At 40.2% G+C, this 17398-nt stretch overlaps 1 protein-coding gene across 1 annotated transcript; it reads left to right on the top strand.

Moving 5' to 3' along the window:
- Window positions 1–2303: 2303 nt before the first annotated feature.
- egflam (EGF-like, fibronectin type III and laminin G domains) lies at window positions 2304–17379 on the top strand. Its single transcript, XM_028578861.1, has 23 exons — window positions 2304–2386; window positions 2596–2622; window positions 2843–2960; window positions 3069–3204; window positions 5068–5231; window positions 8260–8372; window positions 8458–8705; window positions 9991–10178; window positions 10309–10409; window positions 10495–10595; window positions 11033–11177; window positions 11438–11627; window positions 12256–12381; window positions 12839–13082; window positions 13182–13293; window positions 14057–14173; window positions 14451–14631; window positions 15229–15252; window positions 15482–15560; window positions 15709–15852; window positions 16276–16359; window positions 16966–17069; window positions 17165–17379. Exons 1-23 carry the CDS (start codon window positions 2333–2335, stop codon window positions 17314–17316), a joined length of 2952 nt encoding a protein of 983 aa, XP_028434662.1. The 5' UTR covers window positions 2304–2332; the 3' UTR covers window positions 17317–17379.
- Window positions 17380–17398: the final 19 nt, after the last annotated feature.

The following is a 17398-nucleotide window of genomic DNA, read 5'->3' as shown; positions in this document are numbered from 1 at the left end:
GTCCACCAACATCTACGGGAAATATCTTGCTTCACTGTGCTCACCAGCTATAGTTGTTACCTTTGTCAGTCTGCTACTTGGTGCTAACAGTGGGTTTTTCAGAGCTGCCTGCTGCTGCTGTAAAAACTATGCTGATGAGAGTGGTGAGAATGAACAAAAGTTGCGGTTCAGAAAACCAAAACAGAGCTTAAAGATGCTAAAACACTGTAGGGTTGGGTGACAATTCTCTTCAATCAAGACAGCTTTAAGTTTAAATTAGGGTTTAATATGTTTTGCTGACATTAAGATTGTAAGAAGCTGAGATGCCAAACAATCTCATAATATTGTACGTAAAGGTCACAAGCGGCCATCTGAATCTTACATTAATTGTCTCCGGTTCAATAATCTATGGCTGCCTATTGTCACAGTGACACTTACACTTTTCGCCTCGTATATCTTGTGTTCCCCTCACTGATTATGCCTCTTTGTGTGTGTTTGAAAAAAAACAGATCGTCTGAGTCCTCCATTGGACATCCAGCTGGAGACAGTCAACTGCACCGCCTTCAGTGTACGATGGAAGATGCCCCGGCGACATGTTAGCACCATCACCGGATACAAGGTAATCACAGACTGTGATTTCACATAAAAAAATAACACAGATGTAGTATTATTTTCATTTCAATGTGACAGCTCAATTTGTAATGAAAAAATATTTGAGGTAAAAAGCTGTTAGCTGTTATCAGTCACCAACGGGATCTTTAAATGACATGTATTGGGTTACATCTTATAAGTACATATATTTTCCATTTCTGTTATTCTAAATATTGTTCATATTAGTCTCAATGTGAGATGCTTCATATAGTTAATATCAGGGTGTGCCAGCAGCAATTTCTGTGTGATGGCTTTAAAGAAAAATAAACAGTTCAGAACCAAGAGAATAAAAAAAACATTTAGCTTCACAAACAGCGGGCTGCCCCTACAGATTAATTTCAAGAACTCTTTTTCAAAATTAATAGAAAGGATTTCTACTTGGCAACAATAAAAAACAACTCAGATATGTCCCCCCCCCCTCCCCCCCACCCCTGCTTTTAAAGTGCCTGTAAAATCCTCTGTCCAGTAAGATGGCCTTGAGAGCTAGATTGATATTTCAAAATTTCCAGTGTTTTGACGGAACCCCTTCACTGCCAAATTTATGCTTTTTAAGGGGCAATATAGCTCTGAAAGATGTGGTCACAAATCTTTATTTTAGTGTCTTGTCAATAGATGTTTTACTCCACCCTGTGCTTTGAGTACGAAAGTGGGGTTTGCTTTTCTTGGTAGAAACATAATGGACATACATTTTGTACATGTAATATTCAAAGGCAGGTTTGTGCTGCACAAAGTGGACTTGAATTGAAAAAGTCTTTCCTTTCTGTTTTTACTCTGTCATCACTTTAACCCTTGTGTGGTCTTCCCGTCAACCTTGAAAAAAAACGTTTTTGATGCCTTTTTTTCACAGTTTGTTTTTTCTTTACATTTTCAGCACTTATTTCTACGTCCCTATTTTCTGATATTAAACAAAAATTGAAAACAGGTCAATTTGATCCTAAGTCAACACAAGGGTGCCCATTGTCCTCTTGAATGTTTAATAATTTAAATATTTTTAATGAGATATAATGCCTTGCCAGAATCCAGTTTCCTTCCTTTCTTCTTTTCCTACCTCTCTTGTGTTTGTTTTTAGTGAACCATTAACAAAGTGTGGACCAGTATGAGTGTTTTTGTGTGCTCTGCTTTTGACCATATGTCTGCACTAAGAGGATTAGTCAGCTACCTAGCTTCCCCACGACTCACAGATAGACGTTCATTTGGCCAATCACTTCGGAAGTTCATAAATAATCCTCATTGTATTGCCTCGTAATTTTGCAGTGTTTACATTGTCACAGCAATGACTTCATAATGGGATGGCTGAAAGGTTCAAATAAATGTTTTGTTTTTAATACACATAAACATGAGATGCATGAATGCCTGCCAAACTCAACACTGCCGGAATATGTTTGAGTTTTAGTCAAACAGTAAGAATCTGAGACTTTTGTGTTTGTATGTGTCTTCTCTTTTTTTTTTTTTTTTTTTGGGGGGGGCATTTCAGCCTTTAATGGAAAGGACAGCCAGATATGAAAGGGGAGAGGGGGAAGACATGCAGGAAAATCGTCCAGGTCGGACTCGAAAACCTGGACCTTCTGCGTCGAGGCTTACGCCTCTTTAAATGTGCGCCTGCTCTACCAACTGAGCTAACCCGGCCACGTATGTGTCTTCTCTTTGACCATGTGTGTATGTTTTTCAGGTCTTCTACACAGAGATCAGGAATGGCCATCCAATGGGTACAGCGTCTTTGATGGAGGTGCCTCTCAGCTTGGACATGCTGACCACTGTGAGTTCACAGCTTTCAACAGTGATGCTTTATGTTTGAAGTCAGTGGTGAACATGTTGCTTTTGATTTTCTTTTCATGGGATTTGTTGACAATATATGTTAATATTTGGTGCCAATGACCATTAAATCCACCATCAAGTCTTGCAAGATTTTAGAAAATAAATACACTCAAACATTTATGGATACCTCTGCTCTTATTTTCTCAAAAGGGGCAATTTGACGGACAAGCAAGCTTTGTGAGTATCTGACTTGACTTTCCACTCAGATTCTGAAACAATCCCTAATCAGTAATTTCTTCCCCATCTCTTCATCCACCATCTTTCCTTCTTTTATTATTGGCTCTTGTCTTTTTTCTCATTTTTCTCTCCCTTTAAATGTCCTTGCAGATATGCTCCTGCTTATTTTTCCATATCTATCTGTATCTTTACCCTTACTCACCCATATGCTGTCTTCTAGGATGTGGACATCGGTAACCTTAAAGTGAACACTAAGTACAGAGTCACTGTCGGAGCGTATGGTTGGGCAGGGGAGGGTAGACCCAGCATGCCCAGAGACATCGGCACTGCTTCACATGGTAAGAAAATGCGAGTAGTAGTAATCTATTTTTACAGCTGATACTATTATTTATACCATAGTAGTGTCAATATCTTCCACTGAATTCAATTTCTTTCTGTGCCATTAGACATGTGTATGCCCCCGTCACCCCCCACTCAGCCTGTTGTCAAGGCTGTATCTGACACAGAGCTGGCGTTGTCATGGCAGACAGGAGAGAGTGAGGGAAGCGCACCTGTCCTTCACTTCCTGGTGGCTTACATCAGGTCAGTCATTGAGTGATCTGCCTCAAGAAAGCAAATAACGCAGCTTCATGTTTATCAAACTGGCCTTTTGTGACCTCACCAGCACAGGGTTGCTACCAATACTCAGACACACTTTTACAGGTATATACATTTACACACACACTCAGTTACACACAGGTCACACACATACGCCATCAACCATCAACCCAGCCCATATAGACACTTAGCAGGTGTAGAGCAGCCTCAAGTGGCTGCTTCATAGAGGGAAAGAACAGGCCTAAGTAAGAAAATCCTTGTTCCATCACTGGCTGTAAGAGGAAAAGGAAAAGGCGGCCTGGTTTTATCTTCCTGTTCATTTTCTTAATTGATAAACGGCTTGATTATTACAAATGTGAAAGATTTTTTAGGAACTACACTTATTCGCTTTCTTGCACAGAGTTAGTTGAGAAGCAACTGGTTAGCATAGCTTAGCATAAAGACTGGAAGCAGGGTAAACAGCTAGTCTGGCTTTGTACGAAGATTCGGAAATACGACTACCAGCACCTCAAAGCTCACTAATTAACACTCTGTACCTTCTTTGTTTATTCTGTACACAAACTGAACAACAAGTTGTGGTTTTATGAAGAGTTATGTGCTGGAACTAAATCTTGGCCAGATGCAGTGCTGCAGTTATATGTCATACGATATTAACACTTTTAAACTCTTCTTTCCAAACATTTATTGGTGTGCATGAATAGGTGTATACAGCTGCACATTCAGCCTCCCTAATCAGAGCCTCTGCATCCACTCATTGTCACATTACTATGATACAGAATACACAGCTCTCTTTTACAGTGAATTTCGTGAGGCCTTTGCTGCTCTGCTTAATCCAACCATTTGTGTTTTGACATGAGGATCAGTTCATACATACACACACACACACACACACACACACACACACACATAAAGAACCTCCCATGTCTAGACGGGTCCCCAGACTACAACGTCAAGAAAGTCCAAAATAATTTGCCTGGAGTCCTTGCCAGACATAAATAAAAAATGGCAGATAGAATTTAAAAATCCCCCATAAGAATTGTTTAAAAGAAAATAAGATACAGAAAATCAAACACAATAGTGTTGCCTATTGTGGTGAAGACCCTGAGATTAGGCAAAGAGAAAGAGACAGAGGCAGAGAAACTGTCACTTACTGTGACAGAGAAAACATGAATCTGTGTCTGTTTTTGCATGCAGGGGCATTTTCCACACAAAAGGGCCATCTCAGAGGCAAATATTTCTCCCCTTACATCAAAAGAGGCATTGCTGAAGAGAGACATTGATTGGTGGTGAAATGACTCTATTCAACAGATAGTTGTGGCTCCAGGCACCCAGAAACAGCACAGAAATATGGCAGCTGAAGATGGAAGCAGGAGATGATAGGCAGAAAAAATAAAGTTCAGGAGTTCATCATTTTGTTTTTTGCTCTACTTTTTAAAACAACACTGATTAAAGCAGAAAATAATGCTTTAGGACTCAAAGAGGCTCAAAAATAGTAACATAACAACATAAAAAAAAATCTCAATTAATTCCTTGTTTTGTTTTGTTTGAAAACTTAGTAATTGTACTCTTTGCAATCACTTATAGACATTTTCAAAGGCATACAACAGCAGGAGGAACACAATAAAGTGAAAGATCACATCTGACTTTTTAAACAACTATAAAAACATCATCCTCAAAACAATTACTTAGAAGTTGTTTTGAGAGTTATGATTTTTGTAAAAAACACAAAAGAATCCCCTAAAGACCACTCATGGTTTGTGAAATGTCACAAGTGGAAACATATTTGTAATTGCAATATCAGAAAATAAAAATTAAATAAGATATATTTGCGTATCTTGTCATTCACAGGCCAGAAATGGACACAGAGTGGACATATATCCGTGAGCCCATTGAGACTAACTCCATGGTTTTGAAGGGGTTATTACCGGAAACAGAGTACCAGTTTGTTGTCAGGGCGGCCAACGTGCACGGAGTTAGCCCACCCAGCCACATCAACAACCCCGTGCGCACTGGTAAGGCTGAACGTTGATCTCTGAGCCAAGTGATGTGACAGCCAGGAATGGTTAGTCTCAGCTCCCTTGTTAATCTGGCTTCAACAACATTTCAAAACAAAAGTCAGTTTCAGTTTAGGTTCAACAATACACCCACGCAGAGCTCAACAGACTATGTTTACTTTTTTGCATCTCCAAAGTTATTCTCACAATAAAACATTCACCGTGTTCAACCACACTGTATAAATCCAAACATTACAACGGAGACAGTCACAGTTTTCTCCCAGCACTGTGAAGCAATGAAACTGTGTTTTTCTTTCAAATTCTTGAATTCTCTCTCATAATATGCTACCTTCATTACATAAAAATATTTAAGCATAATTTAGTAAAAAAAGTCCCATCACAATACATCTACATCTACAATATAATAAGCTCACACAACTTCCTCAAGTCATTATCATAAATTACATTTATTCCATTCATGTAGACATGACATGAGCTTGAATGTAGGACAGCAAATGTCAGTGTGTCAGTGGAGCCTTGGATGATGGAGATGTAGAGCAACAGAGTCATTTACTTTATTATTTTTGATGTAGTCGGCTGTTGGTAGTCGGCTGATGGTAGTGGTGATGGGGGTGGGGGATGGTCAGGAGGACTTATTGATATTAAAACACACACACACACACACACACACACACACACACACACACACACACACACACAGGTGTGTACTACACATACATGCATGCAGTAATAGTAATGTCTTAATGGATCGAGGATCATGAAATTCAAACAATCTACCTACAGATTTGTGGGCAAAATGTTAGGATCATGTGTGAGTGGATGCTTGTGCATATAAGGTTTTAGGAGTATGACTAAATATAATTGAACAACCATGTAGACACAATTACATTATCCAGATTTTGTTCTGTGACCTACAGACCACACTGCTGACTCTTGAAAGCCATGTGGGCCAGCGGCATCTGCCTCACACGCTATGTTAGCTGTCAGACTGTTGTAAATTGCTCTGATTGAATTAAGTGTGCTAAGTCCTGCTAGACTGTTCAGAGACAGAGACACAGAGCTAGAAAGACAGACAGGACGAGAGGTAATATTAGAAAGACCTTGCTAAGAATAATGGCAATGAAAGTTACATGAAACAAGATAAAATTAGACAGGCACAGACAGACAGACAGACAGACAGACAGACAGACAGACAGACAGACAGACGGACCGAAATGAAGAAATAGAGAAGCGTAGTTTCTTAGCAGGGGATAAAAGCGGGTTATGTCCGAGTCTCATCAGACAGGATTAAGGACGGGATGCCAGACCCCTTCTCTGTCCATCCACACCCCTGATGGATGCACACACACAATACGCCACTGCGTGAGTTAGCAGTGGGGGCGGGCTTGACTGACTGACATAGTTTTCTTGTTGCTCTTTCTGTGACAGTTTTTATGTGTGTGTGTGTGTGTGTGTGTGCGTGCGTGCGTGCATGCGTGTGTGCGTTTGTGTGCTTGTGTGTGTGCATGCATGTGTTTATAGGAGTTGGAGGCAGGGTGGTATGGACTAAGGGGGATTGTTACACAACATAAGATTAGTTTACTGAGGGCTTTTTGGGCTTCCCTCTCTCCCTGTATACCAGCACTCAGTATTCAGGGTTTAATGTTATTAGGCTGTGCTAATTAGCACTTTAAATCTTGGCATCCATTCAGGCTTAATAGTCAAGTTTCTATGAGATCATTGATTTTTTTTGCATTTTGCTATGTTTTATAAGTGGTCTAATATCAATCCATAACTACAAAATATTTTTCAATTCCCGATCTTACCTTACATTATGGTAAACTTGTAATATTTGATACTGTAGATGGAGGCGGAAGAGGAAGAAGACAAGAGGGATGGGATGTTGTTATGTAAGCTAAGATTAAGCTGTGTCAAGGTAGAGTGGATGGGAGGGGAAATGTCACATTGAACATGCACACTGTCGTTTTTCCATCTTTTTGTACTTTATTTTGTAGAATGGATTTTTTTTAACATCTTAAGCTTCATAATTATTTTATTTCTATACGTTTAAAAAAATTATTTAACCTTTATGCAACGACGACCTGTCACATTCACACAGTTACACATTCATACCTGGAAGTTGCCCAGTACAACCACAGTCTGATCTGCTGGCCTCTGAGCAACACTGGAACGGTTGGGGTTAAGGGCCTTGTTCAAGGGCACCTCAGTGGTGGTAATGAGGGAGGGACAAGCGCTGCTCTTTCACTTTCCCCACCCAGATTTTATTGGTTATCGGATTGAACCGGCGACCTCCCGGTCACAAGCTCGCTTCTTTAACCTTTAGGCCACCACTGCCTAAATGTACAACTGTGTCTTTCTGAATGTATGTTTAAATGAAGGTATAACTATTTAAGATGTCTTGTTTATGTCAACCAAAACCTTATCAAGTTATTCAACTAACTATTTATATTGGAAAAAGTACTAACTGATTAATTAAGTAGGTTTATTAGGAGGAATATTTTTGCAGCAGCAGTTAGAGTAGCAAGCCAAAAAATTGGTTTCATGCTATGCTCAGAGTATTCACTGTCTGGCTTTCTTTTTGTACATTATTAGCTGCCGTTCCGTATCGAGGAGACACGTTTCAGTACGTGGTGCAGCAGCCTGGGTACAGGCACAAAGGTAGTCCCAGTGGGCCAGAAGCTGTTACTACTATTTAATGTCCGATCTTCAGTGAAATGTTGTCACATTCCCCAGCCCATGATCGTTCATCATAGGAAAACAGTCATACACAGAGGACCCAAGCATCATCTCTTTCATGTGAATTGGACACCATTGTTGTTTGGGCCATTTTCATTGTTGTCATCATCATTTTGTGACCAGAACTTACTGTATTGACTAACGGCTGACTTGTGTTTCATCACTGACCAACTTTGTTTGACCCTTTAACGTGCAGTCATCGTGTATGTTTTTATCAACTGTCATTAAATAATTAAACCTTTAAAAGCATGTAATAAACACCATGTATCTCTACTGGCATTCTGAACAGGTGCATCAGATGTTGGCAGTGGTGATTATGGACGTTACATCACAGATTCAAGGAACAAAGATGAAGATGGCTTCGACATTGATGACTCTGATTATGATATCTTTATTGAGGAGGTGGGTTATTACATACCACAGCTGGACAGGGATACTTAAACATTTCAGGTGTATTTAATCTTATATATCATCTTCCTCTTACTAGTTGAAGCCATTCCCAGGTATTAATCAGGATAACAGGAAGTCCCAGCTTCGTTCACGCCCTGATCCGCCATCTGGTCGGAATGTTGTTTACCGTATGAACACCGTCGCTCCTCTCAACGTTACTGCCCCTCCAGCTTCCTCCACCACCTCATCCATCTTCCCAGATTTCACAGATCTGGTTTTCTCACCTACCTCAGAGCCCAGTATCATTATTGACACCACAACTACTGCCCCACTTACCACTTCCGGGTAAGATGTACGCTAAAAACCTTAATTTACTTTGCTATCTGTTTTACTGAAGATATCTGTTTTATATTGATAATATATCACTGCAACTGGAGGGGGAAATGGCCTCTCTTTTAAAAGCAAAGGTGAACATGTACAGATGTTTCCCTATGAAGGGGGAAAAACAAAGGTATCAAGAAGGTTTCTTTTAACTCAACAAAATCACAATTCTTATTGCAATTCCTCTTGCTTTTTGATTTCTAGATTGCTTTTTTACTGGCTTTCTGCTTTCTACTAAACGCCACCTTTTTTGTGGTGGAGACAAAATGGAGAACTTAAGCTGTCATTCTAATTGTGATGTACAGCACGTCTAGCTTGGCATCGCCAGACTAGTCTGGGACCTCCAGTTAATTTTCGATTTCCAAAGGGCGTTATTCAGTCCCTCCAGAAAAACATCCGGGGGGCCACATTTTTTCAAATACGCCGCACTTTCACCGCATAAATTGCCGATTTCCGCTCAAAATATCCTGCATTTTCATTGCAAAAAAGTCACATATATCTTAGCAGAAAGTTGAAAAATGTTGCGTTTACTTCACACAAGAGCAGCCATTTTCCCCTGTTGCCATGGGAACGTTATGAAGTGACGTAATTACGGGACGTGAACATCATTGAAAAGCGGAGGGGTTGGGGGAATCACTTTTTTTCCTCTTTTTCATCAGACCGCAGTTTTTGCAAGTTCCTGCAATTTCATTGCATAAAATTGCATAAAATTGCATAAATATCCCCGAATATTCCATCGCATTTTTTAAGAAAACGTGCCGCGTAATCAAGGATTTTTGCCCACAACAATCACAAAAAAACTCCACATTTTTCTGGAAGGACTGGTTATTAAATGCCTATGGAAGCAATTAGATAGACCTACAACCAATCAGTGCAACATAATGACGTAGTGTTGAGCGACAAGCAGAAAAAATGGCGGCCAGGTCACAAACTTTCTCAAATTACTGTACAGCTAAACAGTAGACTAAAATATGTTTCTAAAAACATTCTCACTGAGAATTAGGCAATACAGTAACAGAATATTGATCCCTATTTGATCAGCACTGCATAGTTAGACAGTTTGATGGCAATTATCGCCAGTAACTACGTTTGGTAACTACATTCAAGCATGACTGAATACTGATAGAGAACTGATAGACACAGTACAAAATTGCATTTGAAAGTAAAACATAGTTGTTAGCTAAACTGACTAGGCACTGTAAACCATACTAAACATCCTTATCTTTCTTCCTCTTCTGATCCACCTTAGCATCACTTTGCCCACCACCACTACCACCCCAACCATGTCCCCCTGGAAAGGTGAGGTGCCTCGTGTGTACGACCTGACCTGCGATGATACTGTGTGCCCACCTGACAGCTTCTGTCTCAGCGATTATGATGGTGGAGGCTCACGCTGCCACTGTAACCTCGGACGGAGAGGGGACACTTGCTCTGAGGGTGAGAGAACTGTAGTTGGATGCAAGCTTTCGTAAAAGTGTGGTGATGGGACAGCTCTCATTTTTGTAACGCTTGCAAGTTTTTTTTCAAATATACATTCGTCGTGACTTTAATCTTTGTTCTTCTTCAGTGGTATCAGTGAACTTTCCGAGGTTCTTTGGCTACTCTCACATGACCTTTGAACCCTTGAAGAACTCTTACCAGACCTTTCAGATCACTTTGGAGTTCAAGGTAAAGAATGATGTGTTTTTTTTCCCAATGATCTTGTTCTTTCAAAAGGAGAAAAGAGCTTCTAAACTGTTTCTCTGTGGCACAGGCAGACTCTGAGGATGGCTTGTTGCTATACTGTGGAGAGAATGAACACGGCCGTGGAGACTTTACTTCTTTGGCTCTGGTGCGAGGCAAGCTGCACTACAGGTGAGAACACATATGGGTTTAGATTCTCAAAGGTTTGGCTGGTGAATAAAAGCAGCATACAAAAACTAAACCTTAAAATTATGTCAGCTGTCACATACTGTTGGTCAAAAGAAAATGGATTAAAGATGTTTTTTTTTTGCAAAAACAAAGTGTCCTTAATGCTGGAAAACAATTCTTTAAAAGCATGAAAAAGGAAAACAGATACGCTGCTTGCTTGTAGAAACCATCTTATAGGGGATGTAAACATAATACTGCATTTCCATTTGATTTAATGGTGTCTTGCATATCTTCAGTGACATGCTTAGAACAAGCAGATAGAGAATAGATCTGTGATATTGTGTGAAGAGTTAAAGAGGTTAAGGATGCATACGCTTACTACAGCATTTGTGTCGTGTCGGCGTATGTAACAACTGAATATTTGATCTGTTTTTCCTCAGGTTTAACTGTGGTACCGGAGCTGCTCAAATAGTCAGTGAGAGTCACATTGTTGTCGGTCAGTGGCACACAGTCACTGTCTTCAGAGATGGAATGAGTGGCTGGCTGCGTATGGACAATGACACCCCAATATCTGGGCGCTCACAGGTAACCATAACACATGCAGGTGACAAGATAAAGGCTCTCATATTACACAATATTCTTTTAGCAGGATTTTCTTTTCATAAATGTATCTTGTCAAAATAAAATGTATCTTTGAAAATGGAAAAGCTTTTTGTGGTATAAATATGAGACATTGCTGACAATATTGCCATTTAGGCCATTCGGGGAGTGGACCAGCGTCAAAGTGTTTTTACAGTACTAAAGAATCAAGGACATTTTGTTCTCTTCACTCTTTGCTCCTTCAGGGCCAGTACACTAAGATCACTTTCCGCTCCCCGCTGTATGTGGGTGGATCACCGAGTGCTTATTGGCTGGTCAGGGCGACAGGGACAAATCGTGGTTTTCTTGGCTGCATTCAGAGTCTGACCATCAACAACAAGGCAACAGACATCAGACCCTGGCCTCTGGGCAGAGCTCTGAGTGGAGCTGATATAGGTGAGGAAGCATTATGTGTGTGAGTTTATACAGGTATTATTTTTCTTTGGCTGCTGTCACGAATAAATAATCCTTCCCATGTTACCCATAATGCACTGATTCTCCTCTCAGGTTTTAGTGCTCAGAGCAGCTATGCCTCTGTAGAAGTAAATTACTTATTTTGGACTTTGTACATAAATAAGTCATAATGTTAGAGGGCTCTATTTAAATTTAGTTTGGTACTATTGTCATTACACTTTATCTAACAAATAAAAGCAAAGCAAGGCATATCATGACAGCATTCATTATTTGGTTAAAGCACAGTTGCATCCCAAAATAATATAAGAAAAGAAAAAATCTGGTTATTATTAGTGGTCACGACCTTAAGATCCTTTTATTGTCGCGATCAGAAAAAAATCGCCTTTTAATAATTAGGTTTTAGTCAATTTGTATTTGAAGCAGGGAGCAGACACGTTTTACAAATGATGCTATTTTTATATCTATACGCCCAGTTATGGAGAAAGAATGTTACATGGAAGTAATGAAATCCCTGAAACTGTATTTGCTTTTATGTATCCATGTTTTTCCAGTTATCTATACAGGGACATGCTGAGCCTGCCTAAATCACCTCATATCCTCTTGCCACCAGGTGAGTGCAGCGACAGCGTATGTGACCTGATCAGCTGTTCCAGTGGTGGTGTCTGCTTTGCAAACCGCGCCGATGGCTACATCTGCCTGTGCCCGCTCGGCTTCAGGGGAGCACTTTGTGAAGAGAGTGAGTCAACTCTATTTTCCTTTGTCTCACACCTACAAAAAGAACGCACACTTGTAGTGTTTCGTATCATGGTGAAAGTAGAGAGTAAAATCCCTTTGGGGTTTATTCTTCCTTGATGGCTGTCATTGTTACACAAACCTTTTAAGGTAATTACTGACCACTTTTGCTACATGAAGGAAAATTGGTGGAGATAAGAATTAGTATGTCTTAGCTAGTGGCAGAAGGATTGGTTGCATGTAAGACCAGCTTTCACACAATATAACCCTCCACTTTCTCTTCTTCCTCCCTGTGTCCTTTCTCTCCATTTTCTTCTGTTCTATCAACTTTCATTTCTTTCTCCTCCTCTTCACTCTTAATCATTATAATGCTCACGTCTCTTCTTCCGCTGTGGCCCAAATCCTTCTTCTGTCTTTCATTCCTGCTCTTTTCTTTTCATGTCTTCTCTCTAACTCTTTAGCTTTCTCACTGTTCTCACCTCTCTTCAATGAGACAGTGTTTTCATATGCTGTCATCCGGTGGCCTCAGTCCTCGCAGAGTTATCTGTCCTTTATGGAGTTTGAGCTGACGTTTCAGCCGTCGATGCCCGACGGGACACTGCTGTACAGTGAGGACACAGGCAGCGGAGACTTCTTGGCTATCAACCTGGTGGACAGATATGTAGAGTTCAGATTTGACTGCGGCTCTGGAGGAGCTACAATAAGGTATTAAATAGCTGCACTTACTCCACTCATACTATTATCTGTCTCCTTTACTTTCTGATTGCTATTGGTCTCTGTTGTATGTGATGATCTGTGCTACAGGAGTGAAGAGCAGATCAGTCTGGACACATGGCATGAGCTGAGGGTGTCTCGTACAGCAAAGAGTGGTATCCTTCAGGTGGACAGCCAGAGGCCAATGGAAGGAATTGCTGAGGTATTTTGTTTCTGTGCTGCGTAAAGCTGCATTAGGGCATTTTTAATCTCGCTTTGCCAGACCTTCCTCCACAGCGCTGCGAAGGAAGGTCGTCCACAAAGCATTCTGGGATAGGAGAAAAACATGCTCTGGATTGTTGGCATTTCTTTAAACCAATCACAATCGTCTTGGGCGGGAAAAACCCGCGGTGCCTCTGCAAAATAGCCTTGGGAAGGAACTTGTTTTGGTGGAACTTGTGTACGTTCAAAAGTTGTTTTAGTCGTGCAACAGAAAACTCAGATTCAACAGATAGTCTGCTAGCTGTCTGGATTTACCCTGCAGAGATCTGAGGAGCAGTTAATCATAGTCCTCATAAATCGACCAGAGTTTAAAATTCCAACTCAAACAAAACGGAAGGTAACGGACATCCGGCTGAAAAGAGTGAAATCCGGCGGAAGTTCCCATGGCAATGGAGCAATCAAGGAAGTGGAACGTCAAGGATATAGACCAGGTCATTTTTGCCACAAGAGGGCAGAAGGACATCACAACAAACTCAGCAACAGGGTCTTTGCACGCTATTAAATTATGTGATGATGAAACTATTTTTTTATAAAGACAAAATTGACCTTAAACTTTCTAAATGGCACTTTTTCACTTAGTTTCTGAAAAGGGAAAACATTGACGTTAATCTTAAAGAACATATGTGTTTATATGGCATAACTAGATTCATGAACAAATAGCTGACATAAATAACTAGCACATTTCTGTTTGATTTACTCTTCAGGGAGCTTTTACTCAGATAAACTGCAGTTCACCTCTTTATGTTGGCGGAGTACCAGAATACGATAAAACCAAGAGGACAGCAGGTGTGATAAAGCCCTTCACTGGAATTATTCAGAAGGTATTAGCATATCCACACCTGTAACACCTGTATTTAAAAATGTATTTGCTGCTACAATTATTTTGACATTGATTACAAATCCATCACACTGGTAATGAGTAAACAATAAAAAGTTCATATTTAAGTCACAACACTTGGTTCTGTCGCAAAAAAAACATGACGTAGCACATAACATATTTACAGCAACAAAACTGTGTCTAGTTGAATTTGTATACCCTTTCTTGCCGCTTCCTCCTTTTCCTCCTCTTCGTCGTTTCTTTTCTTTCCCCCTCCCCAGCTGATACTCAATGACCGCACCATCCCGATAACAACTGGCTCAGCTGGTGGAGTTAATGTAGCAAATTCAGCTCACCCATGTGTGGAAAGTCCCTGTGCCAACGGAGGGACCTGCAGGCCAAAGTGGGACAGTTACGAATGTGACTGCCCTCTAGGCTACGATGGGAGGCACTGCCAGAAAGGTCAGTTGCTTAAGAATTTTTATCTTTTTACAGAACTGGCTCATATTTTAGCAATGTAACATATTTTTAGGGTAAACATACTATACATACTGGGACTAGTATAGTTATAAAATGGGTGCAAGTTCAGTATTTGGTTTGGTGGTTGAGTTCAAACAGTTACTGGGAATCCCAAAGGTTTATGGGACACTGCGCTGATACTGACTGTAGGAGAAGAACTGCCATTTCACAGTTTGGTGCATTGTGATTAGAGAGCATCAGAGATAAAAGGGTATCAGATGATATCACTGAAAGCAATGTGTAGTTTACACACTGATTATCGAAATACATGTTTTAATGTTTTTTTTATTAAGTAAAGGAGAAGAACAGAAGTTGCAATTAACTTTAAGTTAAAAAGAAAATCAATTGTAAGGAAATGAATGTCAACAATGTTTTTTGTTTGTCTGTTATATATGGCTTTAATGTGGCATGACCTGTCCTCTTCTCAGGGATACATTGTGTTTTCTGTAATCATGTAATGTCATATAGAATGATGTATTGGACAACCTAATCCCTAAAGCCTATCTATGATTTATCTGTTTTAATGCTTTCACTGAACAGAGTGTGGGAATTACTGTTTGAACAGTAAGTTTTCTTCTATGAATTCAAAAAGCAAATATTGACAACCTGCAACCTAATTAAAATAATGTTAACCTAACATTACCTTTGAAAATACATATGTTCTTTCCCCTCATACATTTCTCCTCACAGAATCATTTCAGTCTTTAGTCTAGCTAAGCCTAAATCAGTAGATAAATGCTGATGCTGCCACCTTGTGATAATATAAAGTAAATACAATGTTTTCTCTGCCCAGCTGTGACTGAAGCCATTGAGATTCCGCAGTTTATTGGCCGAAGTTACCTGACATATGACAACAGAGATATCCTGAAAAGGTTGGTAGTAAAATGAGGCTGCAAAAGGGTTTTGATAGGTTCAGTTACAATTCCCCCTTTAAAGTTTTTTTTTTATTATCTTTTGTTACTATCACAGCAACAGTCCTCGCTTTCATTGCGCTTGTAAGTTAATTTCATTATTTTTCAGGGTGTCTGGGTCCAGGACAAACCTTTTCATGCGTTTTAAGAGCACAGCCAAGGATGGCCTATTGCTATGGCGAGGAGACAGTCCAATGAGACCCAACAGTGACTTCCTGTCGATGGGGCTTCAGGATGGAGCACTAATCTTCAGGTAATGGTTTATGTGTTTGTGTAACATAAGTGACAGTATGAAAACTATAAAAACAGTTATGTAAGTTTATCCACTCATTCTTACTGAAATCATTTCCTTATGAATAAATATTTATAGTCAAAGTTCAAGTCCTGCTTGCCACATGGTTACTCCTTGCAGTGAACAGCGTAGATTTCAGCAAGAAAAGAAAGTTTAGTGTAAGAAGAGGATGAGGATGATGATGGAAAAGGACGCTGATCCCACCAAAGGGCAGGGATAGCTAAGCATCCAGTAGAGGCAGAGCTAAAAAAAGACCTGAAGCCTAAGGCAGGACCATGACCTGGAAAAGAACCAGGATTTATCTGGGCAGTACCATACAAATGTGAACCCACTGCACCTTGGTAACTAGCTAAACGCATTGTATGTGTTTCCATGTTGTTGTAGTTATAACCTGGGCAGCGGTGCGGCTAACATTGCTGTCAACGGGACCTTTACCGATGGAAAGTGGCACAGAGTCAAAGCTGTGAGGTAAGCTAAAAAATGTCACTTTAATAAAAAATCCTGTCAAATAAGGTGATCACACAACGTATGTGGCTTTGTTTTTCTTTCACTTGAGAGCTCGGAAATTAAAGCTGCACCAATTAGTTTATTTGTCCACTTGGGGGCAGCAGAACAAGCTGACATACTGTATATTAATATGTATGTGAATGTTAGCAAACGGTTGCCTATCTACACATCCAGCAGGCATGGGACAACATTTGTGTTTATTTAGAGTTGTGAGAGCCTTGAAACAAAACAGTAAAGTTGCCGGCCATAAATCCACAATAATGAGATAAAAGACAAAATGCTCTGTAGAGCTAAGGGAAACTGCAGAGTTGCATGATGATTGCCTGGGTTTTTGTCCTTACGAGCAACCCCTTACACATAACACATCAAGTCATTTGATCCATTGTTAATATACAGGATTAGTACAGCTTTAAGGAGAGATCATTTGGCAACCTGCTACCCTTTCCTGTGCAGCGCATTCAGAAACATGTTAACTTTCAATCCATGTGGAAAATTGAAAACCCAAGGACAGCCTTTAAAGGACTAAAAATGTACTAATACGTTTACCATTATCACTTATGTCTTCAGAGATGGACAGTCAGGAAAGCTGACAGTGGATGACTATGGAGCAAAAACAGGCAGGGCACCTGGAAAGATGAGACAACTCAATATCAATGGACCCTTATATGTCGGTAGGTCGTGTTCACAACTCATTATCCCATACAGTGTTATATATCTAATGTAGATCAAACAATAATGTCTGCATTTTTATGTTCACTCCCTGAAGGTGGCATGAAAGAGATAGCTCTTCACACAAACAGACAGTACATTGGAGGCTTGGTGGGCTGCGTGTCCCACTTCACACTCTCCACTGATTATCACTTAGCACTGGTGGAGGATGCTGCTGATGGCAAGAACATTAACACCTGCTCCAACTAGAAAATTGCTTCAATACATGAAGGTCCCTGTTCAGCAACATTTTCAACTGGAGCGAACACCTCAACCAGCTGATTTGTCATCT

Source organism: Perca flavescens, chromosome 5, assembly GCF_004354835.1.
Source record: "Perca flavescens isolate YP-PL-M2 chromosome 5, PFLA_1.0, whole genome shotgun sequence".
Classification (NCBI taxonomy): Eukaryota; Metazoa; Chordata; class Actinopteri; order Perciformes; family Percidae; genus Perca; species Perca flavescens.
This window is presented reverse-complemented; position numbering and strand designations above follow the sequence as displayed.